The sequence below is a fragment of the Trichoderma harzianum genome, assembly GCF_003025095.1.
Source record: "Trichoderma harzianum CBS 226.95 unplaced genomic scaffold M431scaffold_1, whole genome shotgun sequence".
NCBI lineage: Eukaryota > Fungi > Ascomycota > Sordariomycetes > Hypocreales > Hypocreaceae > Trichoderma > Trichoderma harzianum.
In genome coordinates, this window is record NW_020209249.1 from 2,515,243 (window position 1) to 2,534,298 (window position 19,056).

General features: G+C 50.5%; 6 protein-coding genes across 6 annotated transcripts; 5 read left to right on the top strand and 1 right to left on the bottom strand.

Annotated features, from left to right (window-relative positions):
• Positions 1-814: 814 nt before the first annotated feature.
• Positions 815-1,719, top strand: M431DRAFT_12616 (hypothetical protein; the record flags this gene model as incomplete). Its single annotated transcript, XM_024912268.1, has 4 exons — positions 815-868; positions 964-1,165; positions 1,243-1,347; positions 1,421-1,719. The coding sequence occupies 4 exons, from the start codon at positions 815-817 to the stop codon at positions 1,543-1,545; spliced, it is 486 nt and encodes a 161-aa protein (XP_024780443.1). The 3' UTR covers positions 1,546-1,719.
• Positions 1,720-3,476: 1,757 nt separating this feature from the next.
• Positions 3,477-6,874, top strand: M431DRAFT_757 (hypothetical protein; the record flags this gene model as incomplete). Its single annotated transcript, XM_024922376.1, has 4 exons — positions 3,477-3,832; positions 3,972-4,168; positions 4,262-6,559; positions 6,666-6,874. The coding sequence occupies 4 exons, from the start codon at positions 3,477-3,479 to the stop codon at positions 6,872-6,874; spliced, it is 3,060 nt and encodes a 1,019-aa protein (XP_024780444.1).
• Positions 6,875-8,166: 1,292 nt separating this feature from the next.
• M431DRAFT_758 (hypothetical protein) lies at positions 8,167-9,181 on the top strand (the record flags this gene model as incomplete). The annotated part of the gene is made up of 2 exons (XM_024922390.1): positions 8,167-8,190; positions 8,291-9,181. 2 exons carry the CDS (start codon positions 8,167-8,169, stop codon positions 9,179-9,181), a joined length of 915 nt encoding a protein of 304 aa, XP_024780445.1.
• A 749-nt stretch (positions 9,182-9,930) lies between these two features.
• On the top strand, positions 9,931-11,957 carry M431DRAFT_72821 (hypothetical protein; the record flags this gene model as incomplete). Its single annotated transcript, XM_024922074.1, has 3 exons — positions 9,931-11,235; positions 11,366-11,430; positions 11,519-11,957. 3 exons carry the CDS (start codon positions 9,931-9,933, stop codon positions 11,955-11,957), a joined length of 1,809 nt encoding a protein of 602 aa, XP_024780446.1.
• Positions 11,958-12,353: 396 nt separating this feature from the next.
• On the bottom strand, positions 12,354-13,424 carry M431DRAFT_502931 (hypothetical protein). Its single transcript, XM_024918234.1, has 2 exons — positions 13,252-13,424; positions 12,354-13,150 (listed from the first exon to the last, which is right to left on the bottom strand). The coding sequence occupies exons 1-2, from the start codon at positions 13,281-13,283 to the stop codon at positions 12,751-12,753; spliced, it is 432 nt and encodes a 143-aa protein (XP_024780447.1). The 5' UTR covers positions 13,284-13,424; the 3' UTR covers positions 12,354-12,750.
• A 1,022-nt stretch (positions 13,425-14,446) lies between these two features.
• On the top strand, positions 14,447-18,774 carry M431DRAFT_104545 (hypothetical protein). Its single transcript, XM_024911551.1, has 2 exons — positions 14,447-17,336; positions 17,394-18,774. The coding sequence occupies exons 1-2, from the start codon at positions 14,873-14,875 to the stop codon at positions 18,623-18,625; spliced, it is 3,696 nt and encodes a 1,231-aa protein (XP_024780448.1). The 5' UTR covers positions 14,447-14,872; the 3' UTR covers positions 18,626-18,774.
• Positions 18,775-19,056: the final 282 nt, after the last annotated feature.

Below are 19,056 nucleotides of genomic sequence, written 5' to 3' on the forward strand. Positions count from 1 at the left end.
ACGACGAGCTTGGCTTTTTCTTGTTTCATACTTTGCGAAGGCGTTTGGGTGGTAGATATCAACGAGCAACACGCGGCGGCCAGAACTTTCATGTTTATGATATGATATTTGCTTGATCCGGTTTCTCCCGGTAGCGGTTTCGATACCCATGTCATTGGCTGAAGCATATATGTGGGTTGCTCAGCACGGGGAGGGTTTTTTCTTCGTCCCCTTTTGCTTTAAGTACTTCTTCTTTTTTTTCGTTTTCATGGGTGAGGGACATGTGTGATTATCGCTGGATACGGTACTAGATGGTTAGAGGATCTCTTTGGTTTCGGAGCAGCTACGGACTTGAGCCGCTTGGGGTGTCTGCCGGGTATACGTGTATAGTAGAAGGTTTGCGTTTGCAGATGGGTAAGTCTAATAAAACGGACGTCATTCTATGTTGCGATAGTGGGCCTTTGTGTTTGCTTCATGAGAATCCATGGCAAGGGCCTTGGCCATGTCTTTTCAAAAATATTTCACTTCACTTTATCCCCGTTTGTGTTTTATGGCTAGGTCGAGCCCGGCCCTTACTTAAGCTGTGACTGAAGAGTGAATTGGTTCTGAGCTGCTTATTTACTTAGCGACATGTTAATTCACTTCACCTTCCAGTCAGATATATCTTGGCAGATCAGATTCTCCTAGGACAACTTATATATGACCTTTACGAATGTATAATATCTCATCCGTTTCATCTTCACACATCATCGCAGCTGTAAATCTACGCTGAACATACGCACGATCATAACCTCTAAGTCCAAGTCCTAAGCCCACGAACAGCAACTCGGTGAACATGGACTGCGGTCAGCTGGAGAAAGGCTCTTCAGCATGGACAGAAGACGCCAAGGTATGGGAGTCACTCAAACTCAGCAGTCATTTCGTCTCACATTATGCGACGCACATTTGAAATAACTAACGGGCCTATCATATTTACCGTTCCAGTTCTTGCTTCGAATCGTTGCGCAACTCAAGGGAGATGGCCGTGGAATCAAATGGGAGAAGATTAATATTCCCGGCCGAACTGTCAAAAGTCTGCAAAACATGTGGACTAAAATAAATAAGCAAATCAATGACTTTGAGGCTCGGGAGAACAGTGGCGAGGGATCTCTTGTTATCCCTGCCAAGCCGAGGAAGAGGGGCCCTCGTGAGTGATGACTCTTTCTATGGACTTTCATGGCGATGCCTTGGGATTGGATGCTAATGGTTTTTGGGATTATCTAGCTCGCAAGAAGGCCTTGGCCGGGGCGGCAGGCCCGGGCGACGAAGATCTCGACGACGACTTTTCTGACGTCAAGCAGAAATTCGTGAAGAAACGTACTGTGGAAGGTATGACCATGATTGCAGGCGAAGAGGACAAGGAAAAAGATTTTGCTGACATGATACGATGGTTTTTATCTAGATATTGAGGGCGTGCATATTGGAGAGGGCGAGCATCCTGGACGAGCCAAGAAGCGGCCCAAGGTCAAGGCTGAGGCGACGGCTGGCCCTGTCCGCGTGAAGAGAGAAGATAAATTCGGTGTTTGAGGAATGCCTATTCATATCCTCAGATCACGGTCGATCAAGATGGATCATGGCTGTGCACGACCCGGGAAGAGGGGCCGATTTGCTGTTGACGTTGGCATGCTACGGAACTTATGTGAGCATATTACTTGTTAGGACTGGAACAAGCTGCGGATGGATGAGATACGACAAATGAGCTCGGCGGAGCATGAGTACTTGCTAGCTATCACACACAACGCTTGAGACGTTGTCTTTGTCAGAAACATCAAAGTCGGGGTATCATCATCACACGGTCACTTAGTGAATGCGACGCTGCTAGTGTTATGTACTGTACATGCATGGTGGTAGTCGTGTGTCGTGAGTTATATGCATGTAAGTGAAGATCTCCCACCCTTTTCCGCAGATCAGCAGGTCGGACTGGTGATTAAGCTGCCGATTGCGTGCATACGAGCTTTTGAGGCACTGGGCCGTGTTCCAAGAATAATATCCCGGCTGGGTCTTCTTAGGCGATATGCAGGCCTGGTGTTGTGACCCGTCTCCAAGGGCGGACAGGGCGGAGACAGCTTGCAGTTGGGGGGATTTTTTAAGGTGTGTGTGAGGGCGTTTGCTGGGATGTGACGACATGTGGGAATCCGATGCAGCAATCCCCAGGGGTTTGTAGGCTATTCAAGAACAAGGTGAAGCGTGGTTCATGTACAAGTACGTGCGAGGACTCTGTATCACCGGTGATAAAAGGGAGCCAAAAGGGAGAGGAATAGTCTAGGAGGAGGCTAACAATGAATGACAACGATAGAGTACACATAGCGGCGGTATTGCTGGGGGGCGCTTGTTTGGTTGGGATGGAGATGCCGGAGGGAGGTGAAAAAGAGGGTGTGAAGCAACTGGAGCTTTGGACTGATTAATGAAATCTGCTTATCCTGGTTGGTTGTCCGATGTAATACAAGCATAGAATTTGTGAAGGGGGGTGTTGATGGATGTTGGTGTTGAGCTGGGTGGATGGTAGGCCTACCCTGGAACTGGAACTGGGTTTTGCAGTTTTCTTGCCTTTGCTTTTTCGCCCCTTCTGTCATACTGTACGAACATGTATGTACCTTGCTAAACTGCAATCACGTCTAGTCCAACCTGGAGTGCAGATACAAGGCCATACCAGCCAAAGACACGACAAGGGGCAGCTGTGGAATGACTGCGTAATAAATGGATCGCAGACACCAGTCTAGCGGCTTCTTCCAGGCGGCTATTCACACGATAGGCCGGTGAGTGGCCCTGGAGTCTCTTTGCGGTTACCGTCAGTGGTTTTAGTGTTGGTACCTCTTTGCGCTGATGCGGTACCTGAGGTACAAGTACGTACCCGCTACAGCCTGCCTGCTGATCCACCTTTTTTTTTTCTCCACGACTCCAAAAGGCTGCATACAAGGAAGGAACCGTTTTGCCCAAGGACCGGCATCACATGGGCTGCTGCTTTGCTGCCAATTGTTCCATCCACCACCATCTTTTACGCTGCCGCTTTGCCTCTCCTTCATCCGCGTTCAACATCACGCGCTCCAGTGCCTCTGCCCGCGTCTTTGATGCGCTGCTACCCTACGCGACACGCCGCGAGCCCGTCAATCGCTGCCACCCCGCGGTCCAGCGCTGATAGTCAATGCGCGATACGGCGCCTGTTGCCTCGACGAGTATAAGACGACACCGGTGCCGATTCGAGCGCCTTGTTTCAGCCGGGATACTATTCGACTTTCTGTTGCGACTGTACTGCTGAAAACGCGGCTTCTCTGAACAACGGAGTAGTTCAAGGGCGAGCAAGAGGCTGAAAAAACGACATATATACCTGTATACCTACCCATCAAGGGACGAGACCAACCCCCTTCTCTCCGCACCCCCAAGCTGCACGGCAAGCCCCGTATTAGCCTCAGGGGTAGAAACAAAACAAATCGAACAAAGGACTATCAACATCAATAAAAATGAACGGCACAACGACATCGGCGGGGGGCAAGAGAAAAGCACCCGAGTCGGCCCAGGCGAGCCCTCCTGCCAAGAGGCCGCTCAACGGTAGCAACAGACACGACCTGGAAATGGAAACGGCGATTCCCGACATCACAGTTGACGAGATAAGCTATGAGGAAGGCTCTGACGCAGCTAGCGACTTGCACCCGCACGCCTACCTCGGTACTCCCGGCAGCTTCGGCGAGTGGCAGGACACGATCCAAAAGGTCGTTCGCAACGTGGTCGCCATTCGATTCTGCCAGACGTGCTCTTTTGATACGGATCCTGCATTGACGAGCGAAGCCACCGGCTTTGTCGTCGATTCAGAGAGAGGGTATGTGCTATGTTGTGCTGCTGCTGTTGTGTTTTCCACCTGCCCCCTCTCCCGTCAGCTAGATGGGCAATGAATCAATACCAATCGGAAAATTGGGTTGGTACATTATGCTGACGTGTTACTTGCTCTTGCTATATAGTTACATCTTGACGAATCGCCACGTTGTCGGATCTGGCCCGTTTTGGGGACACTGCGTGTTTGACAACCACGAGGAGGTCGACTGTTACCCCGTATATCGCGACCCCGTTCACGATTTTGGTATCCTGCGATACGATCCCAAAGCGATCAAGTATATGCATGTGGATGGGCTCACTTTGAGCCCTGACCTGGCAAAAGGTATGTCGAGCTAGCGTGTCTTGCGAAGAACAGCATATGGGGAAAGAGGAGTGGATAGAACGAAGGAAAATGCTGACCTACGATGGAATGAAGTTGGCACAGAGATTCGCGTTGTCGGAAACGATGCTGGCGAAAAGTTGAGTATTCTTTCGGGTGTTATCAGTCGTCTGGATCGAAATGCGCCCGAGTATGGCGATGGATACAGCGATTTCAACACGTGCTACTACCAGGCCAATGCTGCTGCTAGTGGTGGAAGTTCTGGAAGTCCCGTTGTGAACAAGGATGGCTGCGCCGTTGCGCTCCAGGCTGGTGGTCGATCTGATGGCGCCTCGACCGACTATTTCCTACCCCTGGACCGGCCACTGCGCGCACTTCAATGCATCCAGCAGGGCAAACCCATTACGCGCGGCGACATCCAGTGCCAATTTTTGCTCAAGCCCTTTGACGAGTGCCGCAGGTTGGGACTTAGCCCAGAGTGGGAGTCGGCGATGCGACAAGCTTTCCCGGAAGAGACCAACATGCTGGTTGCCGAAATCGTCTTGCCTTCTGGGCCTTCCGACGGCAAGATCGAGGAGGGCGATGTCCTCATCAAAGTAAACGGCGAGCTGATTACGCAGTTCATCCGCCTCGATGATATCTTGGATTCGAGCGTGGGTGACACCATCAAGGTTCACTTGCAGCGCGGAGGGGAGGACATCGAGGTCGACATCGTGGTCGGCGATCTTCACAAGATTACACCCGATCGTTTTGTGACTGTTGCCGGGGCGAGCTTCCACGACATCTCGTACCAGCAGGCCAGGCTCTATGGTGTTGCTGTCAAGGGAGTCTATATCTGCGAGGCTGCGGGGTCTTTCCGTTTTGACAATACGGACAACGGATTCATCGTGCAGTCTGTGGACCAGAAGAAGGTGCCCGATCTGGATACCTTCATCGAAGTCATGAAGCAGATTCCTGACAAGGCGCGAGTGGTTGTGACTTACAAACACTTGCGCGACCTGCACACACTCATCACAACCGTCATTTACGTTGACAGACACTGGTCGGCCAAGATGAAGCTGGCTGTTCGTAACGATGTCAGTGGCTTGTGGGACTTTTCTGACCTCGGCGACCCTCTGCCGCCCGTGGCCCCTGTTCGGCGATCCGCTTCGTTCATTGAGCTGGACCACATGCCACACCCCGGCATCGCGGCCCTGATCCGCAGCTTTGTCCACATCAACTGCACTTTGCCCGTCAAGCTCGATGGCTTCCCAAAGAACCGACGCTGGGGCATGGGCCTTGTCATTGATGCTGATAAGGGACTTGTCCTCATTTCGCGAGCTGTGGTGCCGTATGATTTGTGCGACATCACCGTTACCATTGCCGACTCCGTCATCGTCGAGGGCAAGGTCGTTTTCCTGCACCCGCTGCAAAACTACACTATCATCAAGTATGATCCCGCCTTGGTGGATGTGCCCGTCATGAGCGCCCGCCTCAGCGACCAGCACCTCACTCAGGGCGCCAAGACGTACTTCTTGGGCTACAACAGGATAGGCAGAGTCGTGCATGGGTCCACCAACGTGACGGAAATTACAGCGGTTGCCATCCCCGCCAACTCAGGAGCACCACGGTACCGCGCCGTCAATGTGGATGCCATTACTATTGACAGCAACCTCGGGGCGTCGTGTGGTAGTGGCGTGCTCGTTGCGGAAGACGGCACCGTGCAGGCTCTTTGGCTCCAGTACCTGGGAGAGCGTTCCCCGAGCACTCAGAGAGACGAGGAGTATCATCTGGGACTGGGCACGCCCACTCTGCTACCAGTCGTCTCGGCCATCCAGCAGGGAGAGACACCGAAGTTGCAGATGCTATCGGTGGAGTTCCGATCTATCCACATGTCGCAGGCGCGCGTGATGGGAGTCTCGGACGAATGGATCAACAAGGTTACACAGGCGAACAGGTCTCACCACCAGCTGTTCATGGTTAGCAAGAGGGCATTTGAACGGGTGAACCAGCCGGTATCCCTCCTGGAAGGCGATGTGGTGCTGACACTCAATGGCAAAATCTGCACCACCATCTCCGACTTTGACGTGATGTATACGAACGAGTTCCTGGACGCCGTCGTTGTGCGAAACTGTGAAGAGCTACACCTCCAGCTGCCGACGGTTACCGCCGATGACATGGAGACGCACCATGCTGTGTCGTTTTGCGGAGCCATCTTCCACCGCCCGCACCTGGCCGTCCGCCAGCAGATCAGCAAGCTTCACAGCGAGGTGTATGTGTCGAGCCGAATCCGCGGCTCCCCAGCATACCAGTACGGAGTTGCTCCAACCAACTTCATCACTCACGTTAATGGCGAGTCGACGCCGGATCTGGATTCATTCATTGCGGCGACGCGGAAAATCCCCGACAACACATGTAAGTCACTTCTATTTCCCCCTTTCTCTATTTCTTCTTCTGCTCTTTTTTCACTTTTGGTATCTTGTTCAAAGTAGATCTAGAGCTGACTCAATTTGTATTACAGATTTCCGCCTCAAGGCCGTCACATTTGACTCGGTGCCTTGGGTGATTACAATGAAGAAGAACGATCATTACTTCCCTACCATGGAATGGATCAAGGACAGCAACGAGCCCTGTGGCTGGCGTCGTGTGACATATGAGGGCAACCAAGTCTTTGAAGGAGAGGCGACCGATGGAATCCCAACGGTTGCCGGCAATGCCGAGATGGAATAATTTCACAAGCTACAATCCATGAGCAATGAGTAACCTGATGAGAGAGGGTCATCGGGATAATGGTATGCATGATGATGGAATTGTAAAAAAACAAATACACACACACAAACATGGATGGGTAAATGGGTCAATAACGGGCGTTTAACGGCTATGAAGGATTTCACATGGGAGTTTTCTTGAGCTGTTTTCTTCTTCTCTTTTTCTTCTTCTCTCACCCCTTCTTATTACAATCACGGCATTTGTGGCATCTTATAAAGGAGGATTGGGGATAGGCTTGGTGGAACGATTTCTCCCGACACTTGCTAGTCGGCAGAAGAGCAGCAGTCTGTGGGAACTCGCTGCATAGGTTACAGCACTACGACTTACTGAATCATTGGTAGAGACGTGGGAGTGTACAGCACGATGAATGTACGGAGAGAGAGAGGCTGTTTAGTACCCGTAGAATAGGTAGTACAACGTCGAGTATAGTATTTTTTGTTTGTCTACTGCTAATCAATTACGGCCTACCTTGGTACCCATCTTTCCATCTCCCTACATTGCCTAGTAAGGCCATGCACATGAGAGACATGCATTGCATCATCCAACCGGTATCATCTCAGACCACCAGATGCAGCACCAGATGCAGCTTGCCGGCTAGTCCTATCACGGTCCACCACGTAGGGACTGCGCCTATCGGGTGCTGCCAATGGCATTGGATGGATGCAGGTTCGTGAGAAAAGGGAAGTGTTGGTGGTAGTATGCGGGTACTAACGTAATTCATAATTTAGCGGTGCTGAGTACTAAGACACCGTCCCTTTGTCTTTGGTACTTGGCATGCCGTGTACCAGGTTTTCCATCCATGGTTGATTTCATGGATGTGTGTCTCGTAGCTGAACTGAACTAAATCGAGCTGGCTTAACGACGATGGAATTTGATGGCTTCAGATCCGAGGTGATGGATTCGAAGGCCCCGCAGTAACGGGGCGGGCAGCAGTTAAAGGCACTAGCTTTCAAGGCTTATTAGCGGGTACTATTGCTGTGGGCTAGGGATCAATCGATTAGGTACCTTGAATTGGCAGCGGGCCACCAGTGACGTTTTGTCTCAACTTCCTCCAGAAGCTCCGGTTTCGTGTCTGCCTACCTTACTTCTAGGCACTCCACGAATTTAATCCTGCTGCCTCAATTTGCCCAATTGTTGATATAAAATCGCCAGTTCCATACGCTCTCACTATTCTCATTCTCTTCCGTTTTCCTCTCTGGACTACCTCTTCTTTGATCCCCGTAGACTATAACCAGACCCAAGAATCCCCCGCGATGCCCCCCGCAGCTACCTGGCTGGTAAGTCTTGATCCCATTCCATCTCATCTCGCAAACCCCGCCAGCTCCAGTGACGCAACCCGCAAGAGCTGAGCTGACGTTGCAATGGCCGCGATTACAGACCAAGCTTAAGGTCCAGCTGAAGCTCGCTATTGCGCGCCTGCGCATGGTACAGCAGCGGGATGAGCAGCTGGGCAAGACGCAGCGCCGGGCCATGGCGCAACTGCTCGAGGCGGGCAAGGTCGACTCGGCAACGATCCGCGTCGAAAACATCATCCGATCCGACATCACGAGCGAGCTTCACGAGCTGCTGGAGCTTTACTGCGAGCTGCTGCTTGCGCGGGCCGGGCTGATGGAAGGGCCTGTGTGTGACCCCGGGCTGGAAGAGGCCATCAAGAGCATTCTCTATGCGGCGCCCAAGACAGAGATCAAGGAACTCGTGACGGTGCGGACGCTGCTGGCAGAGAAGTACGGCAAGGAGTTTGTCCTCGCCGCCATGGATAACGCAGATGGCAAGGTCAATGAAAAGGTGGTGAAGAAGTTGAGCGTGGAGGCGCCCCGACAGGAGCTGGTGACGGGCTATCTAGAGGAGATTGCAAAGGCGTACGGGGTCGATTGGCCCAAAAGAGAGAGAGAGATGACGCCGCCACCCCCCGATTTGTTGGACGACGATGAAGATGTGGACGGCGGAGATCCATCGGGGGGACAAGCGCAGAAGAACGAGCTGAACACGCCTCTGACGGCGGAGCAGAGGAAGCTTTCGCTTGGCGAGGAGCAGATGGACAAAGCCACGCCGCCGAGCGCAAAGCTGGGAGAGCCCAAGAGCCCGCTGATGGTGACGCCGCCGCGAATGACGACGGACAATGTGCACCCCAAGGTGATGATGGGGTCCGTGGAGCTCAAGAGCAAGAAGGAGGAGGTGGCGGCACCGAGGAAGAAGAAGGAGCCGGAAGGGTCAATACCAGATATTGGAGACCTGGAGAGGAGATTTGCGGCGTTGAAGAAGAGGTGATGATTTTGGGTGGTATGCTTGTGATGTGACATGAGCCGGGAGTTTGAAGGGAAACGAGAAGCCGAGCGAAAGCATTTCGAGGGCACATGCGTGTGCGCGCGTGTTCATGTTTGTATGCCTCTAATACCATACCATACCATCTCTATGTCTAGTAGGTACCGACTGAAGTTACTTGTACAACTGCTTCCGAGTTGCAATTTTGTACTCGCATGCAGTGTCGACGTCGTGTTTCCGTTGCCTCACCTCAATTGGTGGCCGGCCATTTTATACAATGCTTGTCCTTGTCCACGACTTGCTTGCTATGACTCGACGGGATTTGTACATGTACCAGCACTGCATTTGTTGTGGTTTTCTGGCCCGTCTCCTCCTCTTTTTTCTCCTCCTTATGCCGGCCTGCTGCTTCGGCGCGATTTGGACCAGTCACGAGGACTGGCTCTTGTTACACAGCATATTTGCCAATTCGGCTGGGCATTATTTAAGGTGCCAGCGTTGTCGTGCGTGTTTCCGTCGGGTTTCCCTGTCCCTCCTCTTTTTTTCTTCCTCTTCTTCTTATCTTTTCACTCGCCATTCCCGGATTGTTTGCTTTTTTTTGGTCAAATCTCGTGTTTTGCCTTGCCTTCTCCTTTCAATTGGTGACGCACCCTTTCCACGGCTTAGACTCTGCTCTTTTGTTTTTTTATTAGTCCATCAATTGCAAGTGCTCTCGCTCTTGTTGACATTTTGTTACTGTTTACTTGCTGTTTATTTGTATGGCTGCTGGTTGGCACACCTGCGTGTTTGCCTTTGCCAGACTTTGCCAGCTGCCGGCCGCCTCCATGTCGCCTCACGTGCTCGTACAGGCAGAAAAGCATGAAGAAGAGAACTTGCAGGCTTCTTTTTTCTTCTGCTTCATCTGCCTCACATTCTTCTTCGTGGTTTCACTCCTTGTAAACTACCTCGAAACCTACAAACGCAGACTTGTCAAGTTTCTCCTCATTCCCTTTGAAGCCCTTCAGGAAGAAGAAGACGAGGAAGGTGATGGCGAGCAGCAGCTTTTTCGTCATCTAACGCAACAAAACCTCCATCAGTTTGACTGCTCTCATCAGTTAGAATACGGTCACTGCAAGAACGACAACCCTTTCGGTATGTCTGCACCAAAGTACGCCATGGAGGACAGAGACGTGCTCTACCACGCCCAAGTCACTCTGGGCTGTAACGGCCTTCGTGATCTCTACAACCTTGGCTTCATGCGTCAAGACACTTTGGAAAGGCGAATCAAAGCTGCTGGCAAGCGCATCAATCTGAACAGCACCGTCTCTCTCTGTGCTGTCTGGCTACGCGAGAAGATTGGCCGCACCTTTTCCACCACGGGCATGGGCACGCGGCCTGAAATCAAGGATCTCTGCCTCTTCCTCGAACGTAGAGGCTGCTCGCGGGACATGTGCTGCCAAACATTCTACGACGCCTTTCAGACGGTTAAAGAAAGCCATGCGAATCAGGTTTCGCTGCGAGTTGGCAACGTGGTGCTGACGAGCTTCCGCGCCATTGTCGACCACATCTATGATCACTGGTATCAATGGCTCGACGAGCCGGAAACACCTGCAGGCGTGGTCGATCTTGAAGCAGCTCAGCAGAATAACGATGATGGCAAGTTGCCTCCTTATCCTGCGTACAATCACGATCTTGCCATGTTGTCGCCAGCTGAACTTAATCTTCGCCTTGAGACAAGCCTTGAGCAGCTTGACCAAGGTCATGACCATCATTCCCGTCGCGACAATGACGATGCCAAACGTGGGGCCCAGAAACGACAACACCCTGGATACTGCGCGCCCTTTGATCTTGGACAGGCTAGCTCCTGGGGCTCTGAGCCCAATCAGTCTGACAGATGCGCCACTCGACTGCAAGACTGCGCGTGTAAGCACTGCAGCATCATAGGTTGGCTTTCCCATCTTGCTGGTGAACCCATCTTAACTGCGGATGACATAGACTATCCTGGACAAGACAAGAATTGCACTGAAGCTTATGATAAAATGGTCATGAATCCTCAACGAGCTGCTTTCTTGGCCAGCACTTGCGTCGCCGCCGAGGCAAACCACCCTTTCGGGAACACTGCTCAACAAGCGCAAGTCTCTCTTCAGAAGGAGATGGATAAGGAGTCGATGTCTGATCTAATTCTATTCTCTAGCAGCTCTGGAGCTGATGAAGCCGCTGTTTACGGCAACAATGATGTTGCTCGCCATACCGAGGGCCGTCTGTCACCTTAGGAAGAGGTAAGTCTACACCCTCCTCATTCCCTCTCGCGAAATAACAAGCCTACTTACTAATCACTGTGCTTATTGAATAGGATCATGATGGCAGGAACTCAAAGGAAGGTATGGATGCAGACTGTGTGATTTCGTGCGATTTGATCAGTTTTGAGAACAACAGTGGTGGCATGAAAGAAGTTGATCATTTCCTAGCAGATGTTGATGTTCATTCTGAGGGAGAAACGCAGGACTTGGGCATAGCACCACAAACCCAAGACGAAGCCCGCAAAAAGCAGAAGCTGGACGACTCATGTACTATGGAGCCATCTCTGCTTGATAGTTCTCTGGAGATGGGCAGCGGACAAGGAATCATGACGGACATTTCGTTTGGCGTTGACAACAAGTCGATCCATGGGGATGCTTCATACAGCCCTTTTGTCCAGGACTTATTTCGTGGTCGGGAGAACCTCTGGGTCCAGAAGGCAAAGCGTCCTACGGCCCTTGATATGTGGGATGCTGCTGATAGCGCAACGTTGAAAGATGCCGTCTAGCCGCAGTGTCTGGCATGATTGCATGCACTGAGTCTCTCTTACCAGTGCTTTCGGGACAATGGTGGTTGTTCATTATTTCCTTGAGTTGATGGAAAATTGGTCCCGGGTTTACTTTTTCATTTGGGAAAAGCGGAGGAGATTGGTTTGCCAGGGATGATGTGCTTGTTCGCTTATTATGATGCTCTCTCAGGCTGCGATATGGAAAAGCAAGTAGACCTGGATATGCAGAACTGAGTCTACATTCCGCCCTATTATGATGGCTTGACCCTCTCCTGCGGTTAAGCATGATTTGACTTGATCTTGACTGGATGATTATTAATGATGATTACCTTGCAAGATAGAGCATTTAAGCAAGTAGCACTGCTGCCTGTCTATGCATTGAGGAATTGAGGACCACGACACGGGATTTAGGGGTAGGTATTAGGGAGTAAGATAAAGAAGACAACGGCGCAAACAGGCCAATGACTATCGATATATTCCTATTGCTCCAATTCGCAATCTTCAAGACGCCCAAAACGCCAATGCTCTAATGCTTCGCGCTCTGCCCTATGCACGCATGTACTGTATGCGCCCTGCTAGATTGCGATAGAACCCAAATGATCAAATCCAATCAATGTCCCCTCCCTCTTAACAACTCCGAGCTGCGAAATGGATATTATATGTACATTTGGCAATCGCTTCCGTCCTTTCCGCTTCTCTTCACCAAGAGGAAAATGAAGAAGCATCAGGGACGGAATATTTAACGCCGGAAAAAAAGAGCTTTTGAAAAAAGACGCGTCCCTCCCGCGCGCTACTACTCCAACTTATCCAGATGCTCCAGCCGCGTCAAAACAACCTGCTTGCTCGTCTCCTCAATCTCGCCCGCAAGAAACACCTCGTCGAGGATGGCATACACCTTGTAAAAGTTGAAGACGAGGTCGAGCTCGCAGACGTTTCCGAAGAAGGCGTCGAGGACCTCGACGAAGAAGTGGATGGCCTCGAGGAAGGCGAGCTCGTTGTCGTTTGTGTCGACGCAGGCGCAGAAGAAGAGGCCGGCGTAGCGGCGGTAGACGATCTTGTTGTTGCGGAACTCGACGAAGTTGGACTGGTACTTTTGGTCGCGGGGGGCGACGAGGCGGTGGACCTCGCCCTTGAGCTTGATCTTTTCGTCGTCGCTGTAGGGGGCGTACCATTTGGCGAGACGGGTCTTGCCCCTGGGGAGAAGAGTTAGTTGATTGGTAAGTTGGGCGGGTTTGGGGGGTGACTTTGATGTTTTTGCGCGTATGGGGCGTGGGAGGAGAGAGAGAGAGCTTACTGTCTGTTCTGGATGAGGATAAAGGAGAGCATGGTTGGAGTTGTGTGTAGTATGAGATTGGATTAATGGTATAGGGGAAATGGGCTGCGATGGGTGACGATTTGGTGTTTTTGGTAGACGTGCTAAGTTTGAGGTGCTTCAGGGCAGTTTGGAGCCGTTGCAGCAGTGCGCTTACTGTAACTGTACTCGTAACTGTGGTCGATCGCGGGGCCGGAGCGCACGGATGGCCATTGGGCAGCGGGCCGAAAAGGGCAGTGGGACTCAAAACAGCAACAGTCCCAAGGTTGGTAGTAGATAGATTTGGTGACGGTATGGAGTCTGAGTTGGATTTGATAGCTATACTGGTTATTTTTTGTTTTTTTCTCATTGAACAGGTAATGATCACTTTGGATATTGTTGAGGAGGCTCAATATGGATGGAGTACAGATGTACATGTCTTTGGGTGGCTTGTATTGATATCAAATGGTGCTGAGCCTAGCAAAAAGCCACTACTGAATTAACAGAGATGATGGATGCTATTTTCTGAGAGCGCACATTGCTTTATCTTGGTGGGATTTGCAATGCGTCTAAAGACGATATATATGGTGGAAGAATGAGAAAAAAAGAGAGAGATTGAGAAAAAAAAAAAAAGACAAAAACCCACTCATTAATCGTACCACTTGCTGTCAAGCAATCACCACCTCATTAAGCATGTCCGGATCACCGTTGCCGGATGCCATGCGTTGACTCGTACTCGCACCATATATGACGGGCGTGGCTATTCTCGAGATGTCGAGCTATCCAATAGAGGTGACGGGTGAGTAATACACACTCCTTGCACGAATGCATACATTTCGACTTTGAGGGCAACACTCAAGCTATGGCTCTAAATACAACGTTGGCCCTCTTAATTTACTCGGCTTCTCTAGCATCAATCAAGTCAACTTGAAATCAACTCAACCTATCCATTGTCGTGCATCCCGTTTATTCATATCAATCGCTTTAGCTCCCGACTAACCTTGAAAGTTTGGATGTAGTTCATCAATATTACAGAGCAACGCTGCCACACCCATGCTCTAGCGTCCGACCCCACTGTATTTGGGAATCCCAGCTATTATTGTCTAACTGTCAATGCCTTAAGCTCAGTGGCCTGATCAATCCAGCTTTTCGGATCTTTTCTCTTCCTGTCTCTTGGATCGACGACTCCTCCCCCCTTTGGAAAAAGAGCATGACCTCTCACCGATTGCCGATCTCGCCAAACCTGATTTTCCTATTTAAAAATCTCAAACAGTTTCATGGGATTTGATACAAGTTTGATACATAACTGATTGACCTGTTCTCTCCGCCTTTTCCTCGTCCATCTTCCTCTTCCCACCCTCCGCTTCAGCTCGGAGTCCAATTGAAAGCTCCAGACCGATAAAAAAAAGACAGATGAGGCTCCTACCCCGGTATCCTCCTGCAGCCATCATCAGTTAATCAGGCACACTCTCGCAATCCTTTATCACCTTGCCGAGAGACGTCCGTTTACCTCTCCGGTCTGCCCCGGGTCAATTCCAAGCAATAGGCACTCAGCAGCTACTCATAACCAGTCCGGGGCCTTTGGACCAAAGATAATGTGGTTACAGGAGCAACGTTACTCGTCATGGCCATGGCAAAGCTCCTACGCAGGACCGTCACCGTGATTTGGGGCGACTGCGGCACCAAGGCACTTTGGCAGCGGATTCTCAAGGATTTCATAGCGTGTGTTATTTGCACCATCATTGCCATTCTCCCTCAAATCAGGAGCTGGTCAACCTTTCTTATACCAATGGTTGTTGCCTTTGCACATCCAGCACAACGGATGGGCGTCGTCATTGAGAACATCATCATGATCATCTTTGGTTCTGGCCTGGGCTTATCATGGTGTATATTGGGCTTATATCTGGCGAGTTTGGTTTATGACACCAACAAGCCTGCTGCTTTTACTATTCGAGCCCTCTTCTATCTCGCATGCACCTTGCTCCATGGCTACCTGAGATCATCTACTCCTCGATTGTTCTTATTTGTCTTGTTTGTCATCCTGCCCGCCATCACACTTCTCACAGCACCAACTGTGGCCACGCCCACTCAGTATACAACAATCTATGTGCCAATCCTCATTGGCGTTGGAGTCATGTTTTTCGCCAACGTTGCCATATTCCCTGAGTTTTCCAGTAGCTATCTGGGTACTTCAACCATCAGTGCCCTCTCTGAAATGGTCGACACACTGGAGCGAGCTACCCATTGGTTTGTTACGCCTGGAGGCGATGGTATCGAATCTCAAAACGAAGGGGAGCCTCTCATTATACCTCATGCTAATGATAATGGCACCAAGCAAGAACATCAACAACGGCGACAGATGTGGCAAATAAAACAGCTCGCTATCCGTTACTGGCGCAAGTTCTCTGCCCCATTCCCCAACCCCTTTCTACCGGCCACCTCTGCCACCACAGCATCTAGGTCACCACTGCATGCGACCACACTTGCGTCATTGACGGAGAGGAAACCCATAATCCGTTCTAAACTAACATCGTGCAAAACTGCTCAAAATGAAGTCAATTTCGAGATATCCATCTCACCCCTTGCACCAAGCGACATGAAACCCATCAGTGTTGATCTCATGAGCAATCTTTCTCAAAGTATCATTACACTGATTGGCGCCTGTGAAAACAAGTTCATCGTAATTGACGATGATGGCATAGAAGAGAGCAGTTTAGCGGCTGACGATGATATGATTCAATCGCCCGGGTGCGTGAGTGCTTTAGACGGATCTGCCACACCAGCGTCCAGCGTCCCAGAAGCAAACCTCAGACTCAACTCTGGTACAAGATCGAGATCGAGAGCGAGAAACTCAACCGCTCCATCGAGTAGAGTCGACTACATCAAGTTGAATAGGCAGATTGAATTGAGTAGCGCAAAGCTTCTCGAATCAATTGTCATGCGACTACGAGCTCCTATACAAGAATTCCAGGCCTCCACAAATGAAGCAGTGGCTCTCCTGATATCTTGTTTGGCATATTGCTACGATGTTCCTACCCTACCTTCTGGTGCCCCAACCCCTCGAGGCATACACTTGGAGGAGATTGACCTGCGGGTCGACCTCTTCACGGATGCTCTGACGTTATTTGATCAACAATCCGCCGAACAACTCAAGCTTATTGCCATGCAAGAAACGGGCCTGGCGCTCGATTTCATGCCTCGCATGGAGACTTTTCTCATCTCGTCGTTTCTACTGGCCTTTCGCCAATCCTCAACGCACATCTTCAAAATGCTCCGCCATGCTCGTCAATTGGTAGAGCAGAGACAACGCCGCCATGATCGGCTGAGCATCTGGATCCCTCACTATTCAAGTCTTCGGAAGTGGCTACGTACCGCGGGAGAGCGCGATTCAATGGTTCTACCCGAAGGCGCGAGGCAAGCCGCACGTCGAGGAGATTTGGTTGGCAACGGGCCGCCAATCTCCGAGCCTAAAGATTCTAGCAATATCCTTGATAGTGAAGGGCAGCTGAGACAGAGAATGCCTGATGAGGAAGCAGGTTCAACAACTGCCTCTCAAATTTTGAAATCGCTAAGAAATAGAAAGTCCAAAAACAAAAAGAAGGAGAAGAAGGGAGAGAAACATTTACAAGACAAACGGAATGATAAGAGAGGGCAAGACTCTTCTGATAGTCGGATTTTATGGCTTCGAGGTAAAGCGGCAGATGTGCTGGAGTGGGCTCAAGATTCCGATGATCTTGCCTATGCACTAAAACTCTCCTTTGCCGTCTTTCTTGTCAGCTGGCCAGCCTTTGTGCCATCTTGGAACGCATGGTACGGGGATGTCCACGGCGTTTGGGCTCCGCTGCAGTTGATATTCATATTTGAAGTGGCCATCGGAACGTCCTTGGTCACCTTTGTTGTTCGGCTTATTGGGCTTGTTCTTGGCTGTACTGCTGGATATGTCTCATTTGTTATTGCAGGGGGAAGCAGGGCAATAACCGTCGTCGTTCTCGCTTTCACGCTGCTGCCTTCTGCCTATATACATGTCGCAACAAAATACGTCAAGGCTGGAGCAGCGGCCATTATATCAATAAATGTCGTTGCCCTAGGTAAGCCTTCTCACCCTCCTCACACACTCTCATCATCTTTCTGACTAACTCCACCAGCCTCGGCGAATATCAATACGGAGCCATCACACGAGGTCTACTACAAGCGTCTCATAGCATTTATAGTTGGAGGCGTTACTGCTACGTTGGTAGAGGTGTCGGTTTCCCCGGTGCGTGCGCGAGATCGTTTGGTAGAATCTTTGTCTTCCTGCGTACGGCATATCCAGAATATGCAGGGCGCCATGTCCGTGGGTGTTGACGGGCCTGAAATCGTTGATCCTCGCTCTCCGAAACTGCACCGTCGTTTTGACAGATGGCGCGAAAAGGCTCAAGCCTCACTTGCGGCGGCCGAGACGTTTCTCCCGTTTTGTTCTTCCGAACCCCGCCTGAAAGGTAGCTTTAAGAAGCTTGCGCCTATCTACACTGAGATTGTATACGTGCTTCATCAGATCATTGATCGGATGGACAACGTCGTACAGCTCCGAAGGGCTTATGGCTCCTCTGTTTTAGAGGCACTGAATCCACAAGCTTACACGTATCGACGAAGCATGGCGGCAAGCTGCACTTTAATGTTGTTTTCCGTCAACGAGGCACTGACAACTTGGCTTCCGCTCCCGCAATTTATTCCCTCAGCTCGTGTAGCGCATCTGCGGCTGATACACCGGGTCCGTGAGATTATCACATCGCAAGCGTCGACATCGGCTCCGGTCACGCCAACCGTAAGCCATGCCAGCCATTGCAGGAGCGCGAGTGAGTACGAAGACCAGGCAAACGAGAAGATTGCTCGTTTGATTACCAAGCATAACTTCCTCTCTTGGAATGCTAGTGCTGCTGGTCAGATGGAAATCGTCGAGTATCTGGAAGAATTGGTTGAGCTGGTCAAGATGTTAGTGGGAGTCAATGCATTCCGATCTGGAATGTTGGAGATGCCCCGGTACACAAACTATGCGCAAATGAAGGAATCTCGGCCAGAGTCTTTAACAAGGACTCGCTCAAACACATCTAGCAGCTCATCAACGGCTCACCAAAGCGGCGTTTCTTTGCAAGGAGGGGCGGGAGAAGTGCAGGATTTCGCTCTAAGGCGGATTGACTCTGTTGCTGTTCACTCCGAGGCATCAAATCATAGACTACAAGGCGAGGATTCTGCGACTCGACCTAGGCCCAGAAGAGAGAGTATATATGAGGAGAATCTAGGGGAAGTGCCTATCAGCTTGCAGAGGGTCAATTCTCGACTTTGGCAGGGCAATGGGACTGCAAGAAGGAGGAGGTCAACAATCACCAGTTTACGATGAGCGTACACTAATGGGTATGGGTATGAATTATGAATAGATAGAGGGAAGGCGTTTTTCTTTTTCAACTTGGTTGAATGTCACTGAGCGCTAGGCTTTTCACGAAACGCAGTTTAGAATACACGTGTAATAATACAATGAATTAATCAGATGTGCCGTCCCTAATAGAAGACGAGACAAGCAACGAGACTAGCAACGAGCCAACTATATAAATATTGAAAAATGAAACAGCTCAAGACGTGCCATCATTAGACCAAAAGGCCAAAAAAGCCGAGATTGTCGATATCCAGAAGTCTCGGCTCTATAATAGCTAATACTTCTGTCTCGTCGTTTATCGATGGTAAAGGCAGCTTTACAAGCTTACTGCATATGCGTATATATACCGATTGTGGAACTCAAAACTCCGTGTTGAAACAGAAAAACCAGAAACACAA